This window comes from Diadema setosum, chromosome 10 (assembly GCF_964275005.1).
Source record: "Diadema setosum chromosome 10, eeDiaSeto1, whole genome shotgun sequence".
NCBI classification, from domain to species: domain Eukaryota; kingdom Metazoa; phylum Echinodermata; class Echinoidea; order Diadematoida; family Diadematidae; genus Diadema; species Diadema setosum.
In genome coordinates this window covers 4,898,146-4,920,910 of record NC_092694.1, presented here as the reverse complement: position 1 = coordinate 4,920,910, position 22,765 = coordinate 4,898,146, and the positions used below count along the sequence as shown (strand labels likewise).

At 38.6% G+C, this 22,765-nt stretch overlaps 1 protein-coding gene across 1 annotated transcript in view; it reads right to left on the bottom strand.

Annotated features, from left to right (window-relative positions):
* Positions 1-22,765, bottom strand: part of LOC140234433 (scavenger receptor cysteine-rich domain-containing protein DMBT1-like) — a 144,913-nt gene that overhangs the window by 111,811 nt on the left and 10,337 nt on the right. The window contains 2 exon segments of the mRNA XM_072314478.1: positions 1,316-1,648; positions 14,131-14,469. Of these exon segments, the coding sequence (XP_072170579.1) occupies positions 1,316-1,648; positions 14,131-14,469 (672 nt within the window).

The window sequence follows — 22,765 nt, the reverse complement described above, 5'->3', positions numbered from 1 at the left end:
GTAAATCCCAGGACTCGGCAGCGGAAGAAGAAGGCCAACATTTCACGCCAATAATGGTAAGCAGGTTGTCATGCCGAGATGGCTTTCATAGAAGATCCATAAGTACGACATTGGATTCCTGATATAACACGAAGTAGTATGCTACAATACTTTATCATGTAAATGTGTGCTAATAAGGTAGGCGCGTGCACGCAACGGTCTTGACCGCCGCACGCACGCTTTTCACTTGAGTGTGACAATTTGCATACCGATGCAAATGAGATCGCCAGAGCGTGCGGCTGGTCGCTCGTCATTGGTCAGTTTCCCGACCGTTGCGAAGGTCTGAATGTCGTGAAAATTGCACTCATGTTTGTCAATATTTTGCTTGTTTATAGACATAAGATATGACCAATCATCACAAAATGTTCACAGATGGCAACTTTAATGTATGTAGTCCTACAAAATGTAAATCATTTTCAACATAGGCATCGTATTGTTGGTGAAATTCTAAGTTTAAAAATGCGTGTTCATTTCACTCTCTCAGCCCGAGTATACTCGGGACCAGTCCACAGCCTGGAAAACGTCAGCCCGAGTATACTCGGGACACGTCCTAAACGGGTTAATGATTTAAGTCGAAAATAAAGATAAATCATGTGTATTCGTAGTAACATATGGCATTATCCCCTTTCTTTTTTTGAATTTGTGTGCTTACAAATAAAATAAGGGTCACATGAATAAGTAAGCTTAATTGGATTTCATTATAATAATACCGCCATTTGTGATAAACTATAATCGACTAGTTGCCAAGTTTCCAGGATGTTTTTATCGATGTGCACTTAAAAAGACTTTAACATTGTTCCCTATAATAACTCATGAATAATTATATTGCCTTTTATTCCCTCAGATGAACAATATTCCCAGGGATTGTCCAGACCCAAGACGTATAGGACATAAGATGGAGGTAATCAATTCAAGAACTTACAGTTAGCTATGAAGTAGAACTTGTATACTTTGCCACTTTACTTTAAGGTATTTGACACAATGATTCATGGAGTCCACTAACACGGACTTTTTTCAACCGTATTCGTATTCTTTATTTCGATCTTTATCTTAAAGTAATCTGTTTTACATGCACAGTTCCCGATTGTGTTACAGAATATGAACACAACTTAATCAGATAGATTTTGCTCAGTTAACGTTCAGTTTTCTACCAGGCGTTGTACCGTTTTCTGGAATACTCACTTTTTTTCATTATGTAATGACAAAAACTCATGTAGGATAAACTATTTGGTAAATACTCGCATGTGTTAAGACATGTAAAATGTCAAGCATTTACCTGTCGGTACGCACTCCACTCCAGCGTCTTCATAGTGATTGCAGTTGTGCATTCCGTATCCGTTGTGTTGGCAATCTGCTAAGTTACTTTCTGTGCCTGTGCAGTGGACGTTGTCTAGCAGAATCGGGCCATATCCCTGGCCGTACTCGGCGCAGCAAGACGAGCGACTGGCGCCCTCAAAGCCCAACATCCGACAAACTACGTTGGCATCTTGAATATCCCAGGAGTCATCACAGACAGTCCCCCATTGACCATCGTAGTAGATTTCTACTCTGCCTTGGGTGTCGTCTTCACCTTCTACAAGTCGTACTTGAATTCCGACAGCCGTGGACCCTAGAAAGTATTTTATTTGATAAGATGCGGTTTCCTCTGCCCCTTCTTTTTACCGACAAGAATTTGAAACCGTGAAGCTTACACTTTAAAAAATATTCCGTATGAGTTCTCTCAATGGCATAAACGTCTTTTTGTTCCCATAAATGATTTTTTTTTTCTCCATCATAATACGACTGCTGCCAGCCGGATTCAAAATCACAGTCAATGTTGGTTTGTCCTGATAGATAACAACGTAGTGCAATAAGGGTCTTTTTTTTTTCTTTTATCAATATCTGAACATACTAAGTGACACTGACACATTAAAAACTTACAGGGAAAGTGAGACTACGAATTTCTATTCGGAAGACAACACAATATTCCAGCCATGGAGAGCTTTTTATTTTACTTCCATTTTGTAGGCTTGTTTTGACTGCATGTTACAAAACAGGTTATAGGTGGGTAGTTTTATTAAGGTGTTGATAACGGAAATTGTAAACATTATAAACAAGGAACTGATCCTGGCATATCTTACCGTGCAGTGGTAATGTTGTTTGCTCAAAATTTTCGTCCGTTGCGGTAACTAAATCAGTTACTTCTATGTGAGAAAAGACAGGACAGATAACATGTCTCAAACAATATCCTTTGTGAGACATTGATGAATCGTATCACCTTACACACAAAAGAATTAAGTTGATCCTGCAAAAAGGTACAGGAAGTAATGAAGTATACTTCATCCAACTTGTATCGCTACACATATATTCAGTAATCTAATAGGAGAGCAGTTTGGTGTTACAATTCTTGTCATATTAACAAGGGCATCTCATGCGATCTCTACAAGACAATGTTGTTGGCGTGAAATCCTCGCATTAAACATTGTAGCTTTATAGCAAAATTCTACACTACCTAGAGTGTTGTCTTCCCATATAACAAGTCAGTTTAGACCTAAAATCAAGTCAAATAGGACCAGAACTACTTTCCTCGATTGAGCATTCGCCTATGGACTTTCCATCAAAAAAAAAAAAGTTTGAACCTACGATCCAGTTATTTCAAATGTTACTTTATTGGTATATTGTTATTTCGTGTGTTTTTCCTCCGATGAACAGTTTTCATTGACTTTTCCAAAAGAAACAATAGAAAGTGAAAATTGCCTTTGAATTTCCCATTGAGAGGCACTGGACGCTATTTTTCGATCTTAAGCACACCCTTTCTTCCTAATTGTAGGGTACACAACGTGTTTTGTTGCACACTTCAAAAGTGAGATATGTTTGTCTTATCATAGCACAAAACTACAGAGAAGAAGCTTTATAACCTTAAATATAGATTGACATTTCACTATCGACTTTAAGTTTTCATCATGATATGGGGGGAACATATTTAGAATTAGATTGATATAGGCCTACTCGTTGTGAAAGTCATATAATGACATTTTGAATACATTTCTAATAAAAGGTGAGTGGTTTGTGATTGCAAGCATAGGTGAAACAATATTATTGTCTTTTATTCTTTTATCATTCTAGGTTTTCCTATAAAATTACACATTGTGTAAGTGGGGACTTATGTTCACTGAATTACAATGGCTTATGCAAACTTTTTTCTTTTTTTTATCTTTGACCGTGATCAAAGCAAATGCCACCATTGAGTGTTGGTATTGTTGCTTCATTATCTCCGTCATTAGGTAAGCCGTTAAGTTAGTTCTATGTGAGAAAAGACAATGTCATAGAAGACTTCTGTAACCATTTGCTTACAATAAAGAAAAAATACTGAATCATTTTACCCTTGCAGAGTTTGAGAGATGAGAGAAATGATAAAAGAAAGAACGATAGAATGAAAGATGAAAGAATGAAAAAGAGCTATATAGCATGGGAAGTAACATCTTGTTAGAGCTTATTTCAACACGTTGCGGTAATTCTAACAAATGTTTTGGTAGAATTACAGCAAGAAATTTAATATTGAAAAGAATGATATAGTAGTGGTGGGGACTAAGAGTTGGCTTTTAATTTTTATGAGAAATCAAAAAAACCCATTGAAATAACATAGAACACACCACTCTCACAGGACTTCAGAGTTTGATGGAAATCGGTTTTGAATGGCCGAAACATACAAAAACAAAATAAAGCAAAGCGATTGTAATAAAAAGTAGATGTCATAATATTAGGATCGCTCATTTTGGATATCTGAGCAATTTCAAAATCTGATTTTAATCAAACAAACGTTGAATTCATCTTGAAATTGCATGCTCTTTCATACAGAAACTGAAGTTAGGTCCCGACCAAACCTATTATTAAACGATCCCTTTGATATTCTCTACATGAAGAATACCTACATGACCTAGTTCGATTTCCTAGCTGCTCCCGCGACATGCTACACTCGGTGAATTGTTTTGTTTGAAGAAGGTATATTGCTGAAGATATTATGTTCATAATTGTGAAGATCAAGCAAAAATTACATAAAATTTACCTACCTTCATAAATGGTAGAAGTTGCATTCTCACATACATCACTATAGTCAGAACAACAGTCTCTTGCGCTTGTACAAATCCAGTCACAGTAGCAGCCGCCTGAGGATACGTAGCAACTCAAGCTGGGATCCACACAACAACTCTCTTGGCATGAACCTATTGTGATGATATTTGTGGCCACAAGGGAGAAGAAAAAAGCATGTATCTAACGCAACTGTTGCCAAAGAGAATTACCAAGATTCAAATCCATGCTGTTGTGCCGTATTAGTGTTGAGGAGATGTGTCTGCATACATCTTAAAACGAAAACTACAATAAAGCTTATTCGTATTTAAATTAAAAACAAAAAGAGTAATACCACAGGAATATTTGCGGATGTAAAGGCCTGGAAAACAGGGAATGAAATCAAGCCCACTAATTGAAAAGAAAAGGTAGCTAGTTACAAAGTTGTGATGATTTGGCCTTAGTTCTTCTGACAAGTCCGCAGACATCTTCAAAACAAAAGTTATGATAATTCTTATCTGGGGATTGAAGATTTTTTTTAACGTAACATGGACTATAGTAAATTCAACGCCGAAGTAGGAAAACAATAGGATTATAGTAATAAATATGTATGCAAAGACATATCCTTACTGAGAGAATGCATTTTGTGCTTATGTAATTCTTGAAGAATAGACACAAAACGTTCAATAAAAAAGCGTGACTATGATTTTTTTGAACACACCAAAACATATCAGCGACAAGTTTGTTTGTTTTTTTCTTTCTAGTTTTCTATGCTTCCTAACTACAACCAGATGGTGTTCAGTTGGTACGGACGTCCAAATGACGTACGTTAAGGTGATATTCATATATTTGTTATCTTTCCATGCTGATCGCAATATGTCTTACCATGAAGCGAAGGTGTAGTTGGTCCATTATTCGGGTCCACTGTGGTAACCACATCAGTTACCGCTATTTGAAAAGAGACAAGAACAGATACAGTTACGACCAAAATCACTCTGAGAATGATCGCACAAAAGAAACAATCAACTAATGTTCAGGCGGTTTATTAACAGTGATATTGTGGGTACAGACTCGTAATCAGTTTTCACATCAGTACAATAATGATCAATAAAACAATTATAAATCGGTAATGGAATCACTTACAGGCAATATCCCTGGAAATCAAATAATCCTTTGAGAATGTCCAGAAACGATGTTCGATGCACGAATTAATGGTCCTTGATGCACCGATGAATGATTCCTCCAATGTAAATCCAGAGGCACTGATTGCAATAATCCACGTTATAGATCCGGGGTAAAATCCACGATAATGGCCACGGCGAAATGTGCAAAATCCAAACGTTATGACGACCACGTCCAGTTGATGCGTTGAATGATGATTCACTTTATAATGTCCAGCAAGGAATCCAGCCCGTCACAGCTTTGCCGTAATAATGTCCGTTGACACTAAAATATGGAGTCTATCTCCAACGTAGGCAAATTAATCCTCTGCAGGCAAAATGTCTCCCAGGCCTTATCTCCACAAACACAGTTTGTATAGCAGGTAAGCAGGTAACACAGGACTGACTATAACAAGTCGCTTCAGAGCCAGAAGTGACGTAACTCTCAGAGCAGAGGTGTTGGGTACTCTGCCTACCTCAGAATTTCTCCAGCTTATATATTCATTCACCCTTTTCTAGTACATTCTGTAATTTTCTCCAACCTGGGGCTACATACCTGAACATACTAGCAAGTCCAAATTCCAGGAATCCTGGATGACTCACTGCCTAATATGTGCATAACATCATTGCCAAAATTAACTACCAATCACATTGGGTTACAAGGGCAGTGCCTCACTCAGCCAGCACTTCCTAGAATTTTCTGGAATGGGTGAAATCATTCTAGATTGAGTGAGCTATAATGTATTTCCTGTCACATGCATACATGTACTGTAGCTACATTGTATACCACATAGAAAATTCTCCACTGATCTGGTCAGCCTGTATGTACTATATCTATATCATATAGAATGTTCTCCATTAATCTGGTCACCTTGTGTACATACACATTAAACAACCATGCATACAGCCTTGATACATGTACATAACTACTTGTGTGTACATTTGTGACACCATCCCCCATGGGAAAAAGAAAGCCTTGCCGTAGCAAGGGTTTCTTTTACCTTCACAATTTCTCATTGTTATTTACAACGAATGTGAAGTACAATCCAAGTCAAGCAACAATAATCACATACTATCACATGCCTTTTGAAAAGCTGCATTGATTCCATGTTCTCTTTTCATGGATACCAGTTACATTGATATTGCTTGGATTCTCGGAGCTTATACAATCATGTCAAACTGTTTTGCATACATTAATGGATATGCTAAACACATACACTGTAAATGATATGCGGTGAAAACTTTTCACCTTTGATACTCTCTTCATGTTACACTCTTGACAAAGCGTCAGCAATTACATTATTTTTGCCTGCCACATGTTTGATTTTGAGAGCGTATGGCTGCGTCATCATGCTCCATCTGAACAGTCTGTTGTTCTTCATTTTGAACCGGTCTAAAAAGACCAAGGGGTTGTGGTCAGTATAGACCGTGATCTCCCCTTTGCTATTGGTCAAGTACACTTCATATTGCTGGAGGGCAAGGATGAGACTGAGAGCCTCCTTCTCGATAGTTGAGTATTTCTTTTGGTATGCGTTCAACTTTTTGGAAAAGTAGCTAACCGGTCGTTCAGTGCCTTCTTCATCTTCTTGGAGCAAAACCGCTCCCACTCCTACATCACTAGCATCGATTGCCACTTTGAATGGCTTTTGGAAGTCAGGAGCTGCCAGAACAGGCTCATTAGCAAGGACTGCTTTTAGTTTCTCGAAGGCCCTTTGACACTCATCAGTCCAGGTGTACTTTGCCTTACCCTTCAGCAGGTTTGTTAGGGGGGTGACTACAGTGCTGAAATTCGGTACAAATTTCCTGTAGAAACCAGCCATGCCCAGGAATCTGAGCAACTCCTTCTTGGATTGGGGGATGGGAAAGCCTAGTATAGCTTCTACCTTGGCTTCTCTTGGCAATACCTGTCCCTGACCGACTACATGCCCGAGATACACCACTTTGGCCTTTGCAAATTCACTCTTTGCCAGATTAATCACCAATCCGGCCTCCCTGAGTCGATCAAAGAGTTGCCGCAAGTGTGTAATGTGCTCTTCCCACGTGTCACTATACACTAGGATGTCATCAATGTATACTACACAGTTGTCAAGCCCGGCAATGATTTGGTTTGTCAGCCGTTGGAAGGTGGCCGGAGCATTTTTCATGCCAAATGGCATTACTTTGCATTGGAACAAGCCATCTGGTGTGGCAAAGGCAGAAATCTCCCTGGCTTTGTCGGTCAAGGGCACTTGCCAGTATCCCTTTAGAAGGTCTATTTTACTGACATATGCAGAATTTCCGACCCTGTCAATGCAGTCTTCTAGTCTAGGAATGGGGAAAGAGTCTGTTTTCGTCACGGCATTCACCTTTCTGTAGTCTATACAGAATCTTTGAGACCCATCCGGTTTGGGCACCATGACGATTGGGGAGCTCCAACTGCTTTTACTCGGTTCTATTATGTCATTGTCTAACATGTATTGAACCTCTTCCCTTACTTTTTGCAGTTTGCTCGGGTTTAACCTGTAAGGGTTTTGCTTGATAGGGTCAGCATCTCCTACATCAACATCATGTACAGCCAGAGGGGTGCAACCTGGTTTGTCTTTACACACTTCTTTGTACTCATGTAACAGACTAGTCACATCTTTCCTCTGATTTTCAGGTAGGTAGTTCAGTGCCTCATCTACTTTCCCTAACATCTCTGAGTTAGACAACCTGACACTAGAGGGCTCACTTCCATTCTCATCTTGAACTTCTACCTCTTCATCTACTTCCTCTTCTACCACCTGAGCTACGCCTACAGGCTGACTAGCCTTTCTCTCATAGTACTCTTTCAGCATGTTTACATGACACACCCTCTGATCTTTTCGTCTGTCTGGCGTACTGATCACATAGTTCACATCGTTGAGTTTCCTTTTGACACAGTATGGGCCACTGAACTTGGCTTTCAGTGGTTCACCTTGTATGGGCAGCAGTACAAGAACTTTGTCACCTGGTTTGAAGGTTCGGGCTTTGGCATTTTTGTCTGCCTTTCTCTTCATTGAGTCTTGTGACACTTTCAAGTGTTCCCTAGCTACCTCACAAGCCTTTGAAAGCCTTTCACGAAACTTTGACACATAGTCAAGTAGGTGGACCTCATCATCCTCAGTCATGAATTTCTCTTTGATGAGCTTCAGTGGGCCCCTAACTTCATGACCGTACACCAACTCAAATGGGCTGAAACCCGTTGACTCATTTGGGGAGTCCCTCGTCGCGAACAGCAGGAAAGGGATGCCCTTATCCCAATCCTCGGGATACTCCTCACAAAATGCCCTAATCATTGTCTTTAGGGTCTGGTGGTAGCGCTCCAACGCACCTTGGGATTGGGGATGATAAGCTGACGACTTCAGCTGCTTCACACCCAAACGATACATCACCTCTTGAAATATGCCTGACATGAAATTTGACCCTTGGTCAGACTGCACTTCCTTGGGCAACCCATACCTAGTGAAAAACTGCACTAGAGCATCTACCACAGTCTTAGCAGTGATATTTCTCAATGGGATAGCCTCTGGGAACCGTGTAGACATATCCATGATTGTCAAGAGGTACTTATGACCCGACCTAGTCCTAGGCAAAGGTCCAACACAGTCAACTAGAACCCGACTAAATGGTTCTTCAAACGCAGGTATCGGAATCAATGGCGCCGGCTTCATTGAATGCTGTGGTTTACCAGCCACCTGACATGTGTGACAAGTCTTACAGAACTCGGCCACATCCACATTCAACCCTGGCCAATAGAAATGCCTCATGATCCGATCCTTTGTCTTTCTGACGCCTAAATGGCCGCCAACAGGTAACTCGTGAGCAATCCTCAAGATCTCACCGCGGTAACAGGGAGGGACAACAACTTGACGGACCACCGTCCAATCCTCATCAGCTGGCCTATGGGGAGGTCTCCACTTCCTCATCAAAATGCCATCTTTGACATAATAGCACTCAGGGACCTTTTCAGCCTCAGCCTCAGAACACGCCCGTCTGAGACAAGCCTTTCAACTCAGAGTCTGCCTGCTGTGCTTCAACCAAGGAAGACTTGCTAAACAGCCCATCGCTGTTAGCCTCGGAGCCTAATACAGCAACCCCATCATTCAAATCCTTGAAAAAGGTTTCTGCCAACCAAACACCGGAATTCTCCTCCACATCAACAGAATCCGCATCTTCTTGAACAGCTCTACGAGCCTGAGACCGAGTCACAACACAATCTGGGAAAATCCCAGGAAACTCCTCCTGCAACTGCTCAGTTTCAGCAACCACCACTGGTTTATCTGAAACAACTGGAGACGCAACCACCTTGTCCCCAGCCAAGTCATTCCCCAACAGGAAGTCAATGCCTACCATGGGCAACTCAGGAACAACTCCAACAGTGACAGGACCAGAAACTAGGTCACACTTCAAATCCACTCTATACAGTGGTACTGACATATAACTGCCATCAACAGTCTGAATCAAGACTTTTGCATTCACTGCACTATCTGGTGGAAAAGTCATACCACCATCCACCATCAACGACTGAGAGGCCCCCGTATCCCGCAGGATGACTACTGGTTTACCTGCCTCACCAGAAGTACATGGGGTCACCTCACCATCAAACAAAAAGCTACGATAGCTCTCATCCACCTGCTTTAGCCTATCTTTGAATTTGGGAGATCGACTTTCAGTGGCCTGTGTTTCACTGAAAGGGACACTATTTTCGGGTAGGACACTTTTTGACATGACAAATCCCATGTCCTTCTTTGTTTTGTTTTGCAACTTCCAACACTGTGACTTTACGTGCCCTGTCTTGTTACAGTGAAAACATTTGATGACATTTGCACTTGTACTGGACCCTTTGTCAGATTGAGGCTTTGGTGCCGATGAAGTTTCAGAACTCGTGCCTTTTTCAGAACCAGCATTCTTTGGATTGCTCGACTGAGTTTTGTCTCTCTTATTTCCAGAGAAATTCCTGAAAGGTGGTCTGTTGTCATTTCTGTGGGTCAGCTCATACTCATCAGCCATCAAGGCTGCTTTATGGAAACTTGTCACTTTGTGATCATCCAAATGCGACCTCACACTGAAAGCAACACTCTTTTTGAATTCTTCCAAGAGAACAACCTCACGTAGGTTATCAAAGTCCTGATCCACTTTCAGGGACCTGTACCACCTATCAAACATCATTTCTTTTTCACGAGCAAACTCAACATGTGTCTGGCCTGGTTTGCGGTACGAATTTCTGAACTTATGTCTGTATGCCTCTGGCACCAACTCATAAGCATTCAACACTGCTTTCTTGACTGTAGCATAGTCACGTGATTGCTCTTCAGAGAGAGATGAGTACACATCAGCTGCTTTGCCGACAAACACACTTTGAAGGAGCAAGGGCCAAAATTCCTGTGGCCAGTTCAAACTGTTAGCCACCTTCTCAAATGACACAAAGTATGCATCAACTCTGTTTTCTTCAAACTTTGGCACCAATCGAATGTTCTTGGCCAAATCAAATTCAGGGGGAGCCCTTTCACGATTTTCAACAGTCTGTGCATGAGTCAATTCCATCTCACGCAATTTCACTTGTTGCTCCATTTTCTTCTCTTCAATTTCAAGTTTCTTCATTTCAATTTCTCTTTGTTTGTCCCTTTCCTTCATTTCCATTTCTCTTTGTTCTCTTTCCCTCTCTCTTTCTAATCTCATCTTCTCTTTCTCTAGTTCTAGTTCCCTTGCTCTTTCTCTCTCCTTGATTTCCAATTTAGCAAGCTCAAGCCGTGTTTGATCAGAAATTTGAGCTCGATCTGGAGTGTCAATTTCTTCTTTGAGCTCCATGTGACCAGCTACTAAGTCAAGAATCTCTGCCTTTCTTACACCTTGTGGAACATCAACATTCAAATGCTGTGCAATAGCAGTCAAATCACATTTGCGTAACCTTTGCAAATCTTTGAGGGACAAATCTGTCCTCTGAACAAATGCCTGAACATCCATTGTACTGATTGACATTGTCACATGTATTACACACAATGTACAATTGAACAATCAACTCAACTGGTATTTCGTCTGTACCAATATTCTGGATTCCGGAACGTTCCAAATTCTAAGTTTTGACTTTAAATTCACTTCTCGGACACAAGCCCCCAATTTTGTTACGACCAAAATCACTCTGAGAATGATCGCACAAAAGAAACAATCAACTAATGTTCAGGCGGTTTATTAACAGTGATATTGTGGGTACAGACTCGTAATCAGTTTTCACATCAGTACAATAATGATCAATAAAACAATTATAAATCGGTAATGGAATCACTTACAGGCAATATCCCTGGAAATCAAATAATCCTTTGAGAATGTCCAGAAACGATGTTCGATGCACAAATTAATGGTCCTTGATGCACCGATGAATGATTCCTCCAATGTAAATCCAGAGGCACTGATTGCAATAATCCACGTTATAGATCCGGGGTAAAATCCACGATAATGGCCACGGCGAAATGTGCAAAATCCAAACGTTATGACGACCACGTCCAGTTGATGCGTTGAATGATGATTCACTTTATAATGTCCAGCAAGGAATCCAGCCCGTCACAGCTTTGCCGTAATAATGTCCGTTGACACTAAAATATGGAGTCTATCTCCAACGTAGGCAAATTAATCCTCTGCAGGCAAAATGTCTCCCAGGCCTTATCTCCACAAACACAGTTTGTATAGCAGGTAAGCAGGTAACACAGGACTGACTATAACAAGTCGCTTCAGAGCCAGAAGTGACGTAACTCTCAGAGCAGAGGTGTTGGGTACTCTGCCTACCTCAGAATTTCTCCAGCTTATATATTCATTCACCCTTTTCTAGTACATTCTGTAATTTTCTCCAACCTGGGGCTACATACCTGAACATACTAGCAAGTCCAAATTCCAGGAATCCTGGATGACTCACTGCCTAATATGTGCATAACATCATTGCCAAAATTAACTACCAATCACATTGGGTTACAAGGGCAGTGCCTCACTCAGCCAGCACTTCCTAGAATTTTCTGGAATGGGTGAAATCATTCTAGATTGAGTGAGCTATAATGTATTTCCTGTCACATGCATACATGTACTGTAGCTACATTGTATACCACATAGAAAATTCTCCACTGATCTGGTCAGCCTGTATGTACTATATCTATATCATATAGAATGTTCTCCATTAATCTGGTCACCTTGTGTACATACACATTAAACAACCATGCATACAGCCTTGATACATGTACATAACTACTTGTGTGTACATTTGTGACAATACGATTTCTCAATGGAATCATTCGCTTTTTCTAACATTACTGAATCAAATCACCCTTGTAGGGATTGAAAAATATCAGAAAAATAATTAAATTTTGTAAGAGGGTACAAACGGGGTGTCTATGGTCACAGAATAAAAAAAAAACAAAAATAGATAGAAGAATAAGAATTTAACTGTTTCAGAAGAATGCAAAAGTTTGACGAGACGACATTGTCTTTTATTGACTTAAGTCGGAAATAAAGACAAATCATGTGCATTGGTAGTTAGTAACGTATGACATTATCGTTTATTTTTCTTTGATGTGTATGCAAATAAAAAAGTCACACGAATAAGCTTAATTGAATTTCATTTACCCCAATCTGTGATAAAATGTAAACAACTAGTTGCTCTGTTTCCAAGATGTTAGATGGGCACTTAAAGACACTTTTTACCATTTGCAAATGAAACAACAAGGCAAGTGCCAAAATGTGTCTCGCCCTTGTGGTGACCATCCACTCCCCAAGGGACATCTACCATCCAAGTTTAGTCACAAATGGAGTTACGGATCAAAAGTTATGACCCATAATAGAAACGCACCATGAAATTTAACATTGGGCTCTAAAAGTTCGTTGACCCCTACTTGTGACCTTTGACCTTGTGGTGACCATCCACTCCCCAAGGGACATCTACCATCCAAGTTTAGTCACAAATGGAGTTATGGATCAAAAGTTATGACCCATAATAGAAACGCACCATAAAATTTAACATTGGGCTCTAAAAGTTCGTTGACCCCTGCTTGTGACCTTTGACCTTGTGGTGACCATCCACTCCCCAAGGGACATCTACCATCCAAGTTTAGTCACAAATGGAGTTATGGACCAAAAGTTATGGCCCATAATAGAAACGCGCCATAACAACATTGGGCTCTAAAAGTTCGTTGACCCCTGCTTGTGACCTTTGACCTTGTAATGTGGTGATCATGCACTCCCCAAGGGACATCTACCATCCAAGTTTAGTCACAAACGGACCTATGGATCAAAAGTTATGACCCATAAAGAAACGCGCCATAAAAACTTAACATTGGGCTCTAAAAGTTTGTTGACCCCTGCTTGTGACCTTTGACCTTGTAATGTGGTGATCATGCACTCCCCAAGGGACACCTACCATCCAAGTAAAGTAGTCACAAACGGACCTATGGATCAAAAGTTATGACCCATAATAGAATCACGCCATAAAAACTTGATATTGGGCTCTAAAAGTTTGTTGGAATACTTCAAGGACTCCACAAATATTTTTTGGAGATATTTCATTCCTTTTCGAATTCTTTATCTCAATCTTAGTAATCTGTCTTACATGAACACTTCTTGACTGTTTCACAGAACTCGAGCATCACGTTATCAGATCTATGCTCAACAGTTACCACTCAGTTTTTACCAGACGATACAGAAGTTATGAACTTTGCTCAATAAATCATCAAACAAACTACCTGATTATAACGTCGGATTGAGGAGGTAGTTACTTTTCTGCCTCAGGTCAGCATTTATTTTCTGTTTTGTTGACCGTTCTCATTCAAAAGGACACATTTGTTCAGAATAGACTGCTAAATGAATACGTCCAGGAACTAGGATGTGAAAAAAGTTCAGCATTTACCTGTCGGTATGCACTCCACACCAACGTCTTCATAGTGATTGCAGTTGTGCATTCCGTATCCGTTGTGATGGCAATCTGCCAAGTTACTCTCCGTGCCATTACATTGGACATCGTCCAGCAGAATCGGGCCAGATCCCGGACCGTACTCGGCGCAGCAAGAATAGCTTCGCAAGGCGCCCTCAAAGCCCAGCATCCGACACACCACGTTTGCGTCTTGAATGTCCCAAGAGTCATCACACACAGTCCCCCATTGACCATAGTAGTAGAGTTCCACTCTCCCTTGGATGTCGTCTCCCCCTCCTACAAGTCGGACTTTGGGCTCTGAAATCAAAGTTGGGCCTTGATCATTTACCTTGATTGAGCACCATTTGATATGCCAATTGATTTCCCAATCGATAAGTATTAAACGCTATTTATACCAATTTTACCTAAGAACTCATCAGCTATATTCCGCTACATAAAATTTTCTTAAAGCAATGTAAAGTGAAAAAAGTAATGTATTTTCAAAAACGTGAAACAATTTCTGGTGTATTGTCAACAGCAAGGTTGCTTTGCTGTTTCGTTTTCGTTGATGTTTCTTTTTTGGTGGAGGTTCAATGAAATCTGACGCGCTCCAAGGAGTGTAGAAATATTAGATTTACTGAGAAATACAAGTTTTAGCACATAGTTGCCTATGAATTATTTATTTGAATATTGTTTCTCCTTGCTATTGAAGTATGAACCTGCGGTGTAGTAATCAAAGTAATGGGACGTATGTCTACATGTGCAGAGTGGACCCATCTGTCGTATCCTTTTTTCCCATCATCATAACAAAAAAAAAGAACAACAGACTTGTCACCAATACAGCAGTATTGGCAATTCGAGGTAAAAGAGGAAATCAAAAAAGAAGAATAAAATCAGTAGTAAACAGCAATAAGTATATGACTAACTAGAATAATGTTGATCTATCACGGTCGGTATGTAACTCTTTGAAGTGCCCAAAAAATGAGAATAACCCCCTGTTGTTAGCATAAGATTTTTTAAAGGACAGTTTCTTCTCAGTAGTTGGAAGGGATTTGATTTAAATCATTTTGACATTATTGGTTCCTGAGCGTGTCATTGAATGTGAACATGTTGGAAGGTTGGAAGGTTACCGTTCAGTTTCCTACCAGGCGACAACTATCTATGCGCTTTGGCTTTATAACTTCAAAACTCTCGTTCCTTTCCAGGCATTCACATCATCCTTTTCACCATGAAATATGTTAACATGCATTGATTGTATATTATATATTAACATGATTCTGTGTCAGCTCAGTCAACATCAACTGCCAAATTCCCTCGGGGCATAATTATTTAGTTAATATTTTGTTTTAGCATATTTAGTGATATTTAGTGATATTTAATAACAGAAATAAACTTCTTGAAAGCATAACAATAACTTTAAATATTTTTCGTTAGAAAAAAAAAATGTTTTGTCGTGCGCTGAAATGCAAAATGAAAGTAGATATTCTGTTATATCGAATTCCGATAAAGCATAATTGGATGATTTTGAATTTAGCACTGAACTGGAAATTAATGAAAGCACGTGATAGCAATTGGACTTTCGACTGACATGAAGTTGATTTCAGGCGTATAGTGAAGTATAACTGTGCTACACAGACCAATAGTAAAGTGAGAAAACAAAGCGAGAAAACAAACGGGTGTACAATACACACACACACACACACACACACACACACACACACATAAATGTTGCTCATCCAGCAGGTTTTTCTTTTCTTTTCTTTTTTTTTTTGTTTTTGGTATGGTATGGTAATTGTTAACACGCTGTTCGTGTTACTGTCAAATCTCGGTGATGATACAAAAGCCAATGCAATCAAACGAAAACTTTTAATATGAATACCGTACAGGTATATCTTACGGAAAATGTAGCACGACTTTTGTATATATCAACTGAAATGACATTTATTATCTCGCAGCTCAAAACAACCATTTTCCAACTCATCATTTGGAATCTTATCTGTCGTTTTATATGTATATATGAAGAGTTTGTTCGCAAAAACCGATAAGTCCATTTTGGAAGATTTTGAAGTAGGGTCTCTATCATAAAGTACAAAATAATACCTTTAAAATGATATATTTGTCACTACATATAAAGGTACATTTTTGAAGTTAAAAGAAGTAAAAATGTTCTTATTATTTTCTTTATTTTTCTTGACCTTTAATCGCAAATATTTCCATTTGACAAATATGGACTTATCGGTTTTTGCAAACGAACTCTTCATATATTTTTTTTTCACGTCTCCTTTCAAGGTTTCTTCAATGTTTTTTTTTTTCTTTCTGTTTTTATCTCCCAATTATTTGTGAATATAGTGGTCACTGCGACAGTAAACTATCATTTTAAGAATTTCATACATTCTTCTGAGATTTAGGTCAACCTTGATGACTAAAATACAGCGTTTTTAATGTACGTGTAGACGAACGCTCTCTCATTTTGCTTTTCGTTGACATATCATATCTATACCTTGTGGGCAGAGTCCCTCAGAAAGCACAATGTCATCTATGGCGATGTCACCTTGGTAGCTACTCCCACATACACCTTCTATGGTTATGTAGAATGGCTGGGTGTAATTGTCGATGGGAATCTGATTTACAGAAAAATATAACATAAAAGTGATGTTGCACGTTTTTTCTCATATTAGTTTAATGCAACCAGAGAAAACAAAAGATATAATATGTAATTGTTTGATAGTGTATGTTAATGGTAAGTGTATGCGGAGGTTAACTAGTAGTGAATACTGTTTCTCACAGTGCATCGGACTAACGATTTCGTCATAATATCGCACAAATAAGGATTAAGGGATGCATCACTGTAGAGCCTATATGCCTCCCAACTCGTAAGGGACTATAATAATTTTTCTATACTATACAGTACATGAAATGCAAATTACGCCTTTTCCCGCAAGTTTCCAACATTCCAGTAGGCATAACACAAGACCTCTGTCAGGATTCTGTTGTCAAGAAGTGGAAGAGAGAAAAAAGTCAGCATGCAGATTGCCAGGCAAGCATGTAATCTTTCACTAGAATAATATTAACAGTTTTACTCTATGAAACAGCGGATGCTATCAGAAATAAAGAGGGCTGTTATTTTTACAATATTTTTTATTTTTTTTTTTTACATTTTTTCCATAATCCTTTCGTGCACAAAATACGTGCAAGTTACACACATATATGTTTAATATAATGTATATATTCACACACAAAATCTTGAGAAACATCTGTCATATTAAACTAACCTCTTTTTCATACCACGCGTTTCCGATAGCTCCAGTAAGTGAGAATAACACGTCATTTGAACGTGGTGTCGTTGATGCCGACAAGTACACATTCAGTGAATTTATTGTGCTACCGTGCATGTGGTACCAAAATGTCAGACACAGGGGCCCGTAACGGTACTGGGCGGGGCTCGTTAAGCGTGCGTTTTGCCCGTCATAACGTGGAAAAGAGGTCTCGATGTACATGTAATATCCGTCTGCAAAGTCAATGTAACAAAAATGAATACATAAGCAAACAAAGTAAGAACAGAATGTACGCTCACAGTCTGTTATCCCGGAAAAAAAGGGGGGCGCAAATAATATTATTTCTTGTGCTACTTGCGGGTTTCATTTTGACTTTCTTTTTCTTTTTCTTTTTTTAAACAACAAAATAAAGAGGGGGCACGCACCCGGTGCGCCCCCTCTGGATCCGCCACTGCCAAGGCTCATTATTTCGATGGTACGACATTTCGAATGATTGTCAAAAATCCAAATAAAACTTCGTTTTCAAATAATAAAATAAAGTTCGTTTTTTCGATCGTTCCTTAATAAAAAAAAAATTAAGATAGTACTGACACGTTTGCATCTACATTAAGTAAATTGACCTTGCTATCATACATGAGTTGTTTATGATTGTAAAATATCGATCGGGCCACAACGATACTTTTTTTTTTTTGATCCGACATCAACTTTAATTGAACTTTAATTGGGCTAACGTCGAAAACTGACATGCTATTTTTTATGTAAACATGTTATCAATCATGAACTGTAACTGTTCACCTGTACCTCGGTGAGAAATATTTTGTCATGCCTTACTGATCAGTGATCCAGGTGAACTAACTTTGTGTAAACCGTTTTTAGTGAAAGCAGACAGACCTCTCCCTTCCTTTCTCCTTTTTTCTGCCCTATCTCTACGTAAGTCATCCCTCCCTCCTATTTTTTCTATGTGTATTTGTACGAAGGCTGCACGCAAGTCAAGCCAGGCTTGAGCTGTAGCCCTACTGTATCATTCATTATACGGTTGTACTGTTGAAACGTTTCTGCTGTACATTATGTAAAGGCATGAAGATAAAAAAAAAAATGTTAACTGATGTTTATGTACATGTATGTTTATGTACGATGATAATACAGGAATCAATAAATCAAATCCAATCAAATTTATTATCACTTAACACATCATAGCATACAGTACAAGCATGCGAGTAGTAGAAATTTGTAGCAACGGCTTTCAGGGCATGGTAGTGTCTGCTCATCATTTACTTTTCATGTTCCGTACGTCCCTCCCCCCCCAAAAAAAAAAAAATACGATTGGACCGTCTGCAATGATATATTTATAAATCGTGAATCAATCCAAATACAATTCAAGGGTGTGAGACTATAATTTTTTACCCTTATCTTACAGAAACCCCCTCCAATTTCCTTCATTGGTCAAAGAGAAGTAAGACGTTTTAAAGAGAATGTCAGGAATCCCATCCATCCAAGTTCTGTCCATTGTGTTCACACATCAAGCAGTTCCGAGAGCATATCCAAGTGCCTAACTTGGAAGAATCAGACCCATAACATACTTCACAACAATTCACAGTTCTCTGTGATCACTTAACCAAATTGAATGGAGTTTCTGCATAATATAGCTAAGATGTTATATTATAAGCCCCTGAAGTAGCATTTAGACGGTTAAATCATATTAGAAGATAGCAATACGAAGGTCAAATTGCATTTTTTTTTTTGGGGGGGGGGACATATACCTTAAAACTATGTTCTTCTTTCTGCGCAATGAACAGAGAAGAAAATGAAGACGAGACTGTTGCAGCGTTTGTCTGTTGTTGCTGTTTTTTCAGAGTAGACCATTTTTATGCAGTTGTGGTAAGGTTTATGCACACACACAAAAAAAAAAAAAAAATGTTAGACGTACGAAAAGGCAATAAATAATGTAAGAGCTTACAGCCGGTTGTATGGTCCCCGCTTGGTCCGGTCTGGTACGACGCGGTGTTACCACTGTTACGAGACCAGTCAAAGTCATCGTAATATGACTGCTGCCAGCCACAAGTGTCGTATTCAAAGTCACAGTCAATCTTCTTTGACCCTGGAAGATATCGACGGAGTTCAAAAACGGTCTTTTTTTTTTCTCCTTACTAAAATGTTCAGTAAGACAGATTCATCAGTCACTCACATAAACAAAATATGCCTATGAATTTTTAAGACAACGTAAAAGACATATCGATAAAGAGGTTTTTTTTCACTTGCAATTTTTATACTTTAGCGCCTGTTACAAAGCAGTGGGGTTTTATTTTGTAGTGATAATAACATACCTTTCATACTTGCTGTGAGAAAATGAAAAATGATCCCAATATATCTTACCGTTGAGCGGCAGTGTTGTAGGTTCATAACTTCCGTCCGTTGCAGTAACTAAATCAGTCACTTCTACGTGAGAAAAGACAAGGACAGATAAGATGTCTCATACCAGTTCTTTTGTCTGACACTACCGCATATAGTCACCCTTATAGGTTTAGAAAATAACGGAAATAACTTGTTCTTTAAAGACACCATGCTGCAATAGTGCATAGTGTCATCAGAGTGATTCACAGTGTGACTCACATAATCACAGTGTGAACACAGAATACAGTGTGAACGCAGTATGCACACAATGTGAACACAGTGTGAATCGGTGCAAAAAGCTCGACCCAAAGCTTGACCCAAGGACCCCAGAATTTTCTTCAATCGAGCACTTTTTCTCTTCATGTGGATCTTTCCGTTCATAAGCATGTTATTTTTAACACACGAAAGAAAAAAAAGAAACATAAGAAAAAACGGGAAATTTGATCATTAAATGCTAATGATCGTAAGAAAGCATGTAACTAACAGTTGACGTTGTGTCCTGAAGTTTCTTTATTGTTGTGTAAACTCTCTTCTATACTCACTTTTCTCTATATATATATATATATATATATATATAGGATATATGAGATGTCAGTACAAGCTCGAAAAAAAGTTGGAAAAATAATTTGTAACATATTTCATGGAAAGAGATGAATGTTTGATTGTGTCTTTCAGTGCTGTGCTGTGGAAGCATAAACCTATGACGTAATAATGAATGTTTGGACGTACAAGGTCTTCATTTCCGATTGGACTTTATGTCGTATCGTTATTCCCCGAACTCATTTTCCTTTTTTTTTTTTCATTTGCCCTAATTGTCAATCAAACGATCATATTCTTCCATCATGAATTTGTTCAGTGAGTAAACATTGTGCATGACAATTGTGTTAATACACGCAACTTGTAAAGTTTAGCACTTGCCTGTTGTAATGCAATGTCGTACATTTTTTACGGCCTTCGCCTTCTTTAACATAATTTAGTTACATTGATACGCCAATCACTCACAGGAAATGTATCAATATGAATTTCGACGACAAAACAACATATCAGCTATAATTTTAATTTCATTTTCACTTTTTAGGCTTGAGAATTTAGCGTGTGTAACGACGAAACAGTGGGTAAATGGGTATTTATATTTAAGTGATAACAAAGTATATTGCACAATAATGCTGCGATAATGAAACACATCGCAACTTATCTTACCATCCAGCGGTGATGTTGTTGGTTCATAATTTTCATCCGTTGTGGTAACTAAATCAGTCACTTCTATGTGAGAAAAGACACAGACAGATAAGATGTCTCAGATATTGCTCAATGTAATCACCCCTACAGGCTTAGAAAACAAGAGAAAAAAAAAACCGGGTCTCGTAAGACAGTACAGAAGTTTGATAAAGAATGCTTCATGTGACCTCATACTGTATTCTTGATATCCTGTATCCTTTGCACGCATGATATAGTGAGGAGAGTTAGCTGCAGACCCCAAGTTGTGATATGTATATATATATATATATATATATATATTTTTTTTTTTTTTTTTTTGTCATAGTAACAAAGGCATGGATGCTTTCACAATTCCGGAAGCTTGAATTCACAAGACAATTTTGTTTGAATAGCACATAGCGCAGTGATAGGTGTAGCTATAATGATAGAAGTCGACACTACCTTTGGTGTTGAATCTCCTTACTACAAGTCGGATTTGACCTAAAATCAAATCAAGTAGGAATCTATACTACTTTCCTTGTCCAAGGACTGTTCTCTTATACTCATGGATTTTCCGTCAATAAACATTTAATCTATTGTAAAAATATTTTAAAAACATGACTCATTGCTATATTGCTTTTATTCCTTTCGATGAAAAATTTTCTTTGAGACAACCAAAACAAGAAACATGGACAATGATATTTGCCTACGGTTGACCATATGATGGCCACTTAACTCTCTTTTCTAATCTTTTGGCTCATCGGTAAATTGGCTTTGTCTATAGATTTTCCATAGACAAACTATCAAAGCTACTTTCAAATCAGTTCCTATTTGAATCAGCGACATATTGCCCTTTGGTCCTTTAATAGTTTTCTTTGAGACTGCCAAAAAAAAAAAAAAAAAATCAGGGATCCCTCATTAAATGCTTAATGTTCGTAAGAAAGTTTTTTTTTGCTGTAAAGAAGTATTGTGGCAGAATTCGAATGGCCAAAATTAAGCATAACCCAATACGTCGACGATGCCCCCTGAATTTTGCTTTATTTTTGGATAGTCTTTTCTATATTCCCCTTCCTTGTATACAAAAAGAGATATCATTTGTGAACAAAAATCGAGTACAAGTTCGAAGATCATTTGACCTAGTGTATTTTAACAGTGTTGATTTGTCCTTTTGTTCTTCAAAAAGCAAAAAACAAAAACAAAAACAAAAACAAAACAAAACAAAACTAGTGAACAGCTGCCTTTCATTGAAGCCCTGAAATGAATAAATAATTAGCTGCTGAAAAACGTTTCTTTGAAGCATAAGCCTGGTAAGTAATGAATGTCGGCACGTATAAGGTCTTTAATAAATTGGACTTTGCGACATATCATTATTCCCACATCATAGCACCCCCACCACCACTTGAAACATGTATGTTTTGAGTACACACTGTAACTCGTAGGGAATGCTAAACGAAGTTAGGATATGAATGTGGCTCAATGTCCACAAGGAGTCATGAAGTTTGAGAACAAAGTATCAGCGACAATCATGCATACCATCAAAAACCAACATTTATGTAGAAATTGTATTTCATAGCATCAATGCAACTGATATATGTTATTTTTTTTACAATATTGCCTTCTTTGATCTGTTTTTTTTTTCATTAACAGTTCCTAAGCGTGGCATTGAAACATTAATTTAGTTTGATCAGGTTTATGTTTAACATGTTAAATAGTACCCATTCAGTTTCCTGCCAAGCGACAGTATACACTTTGGCTTTACAACCACAAAA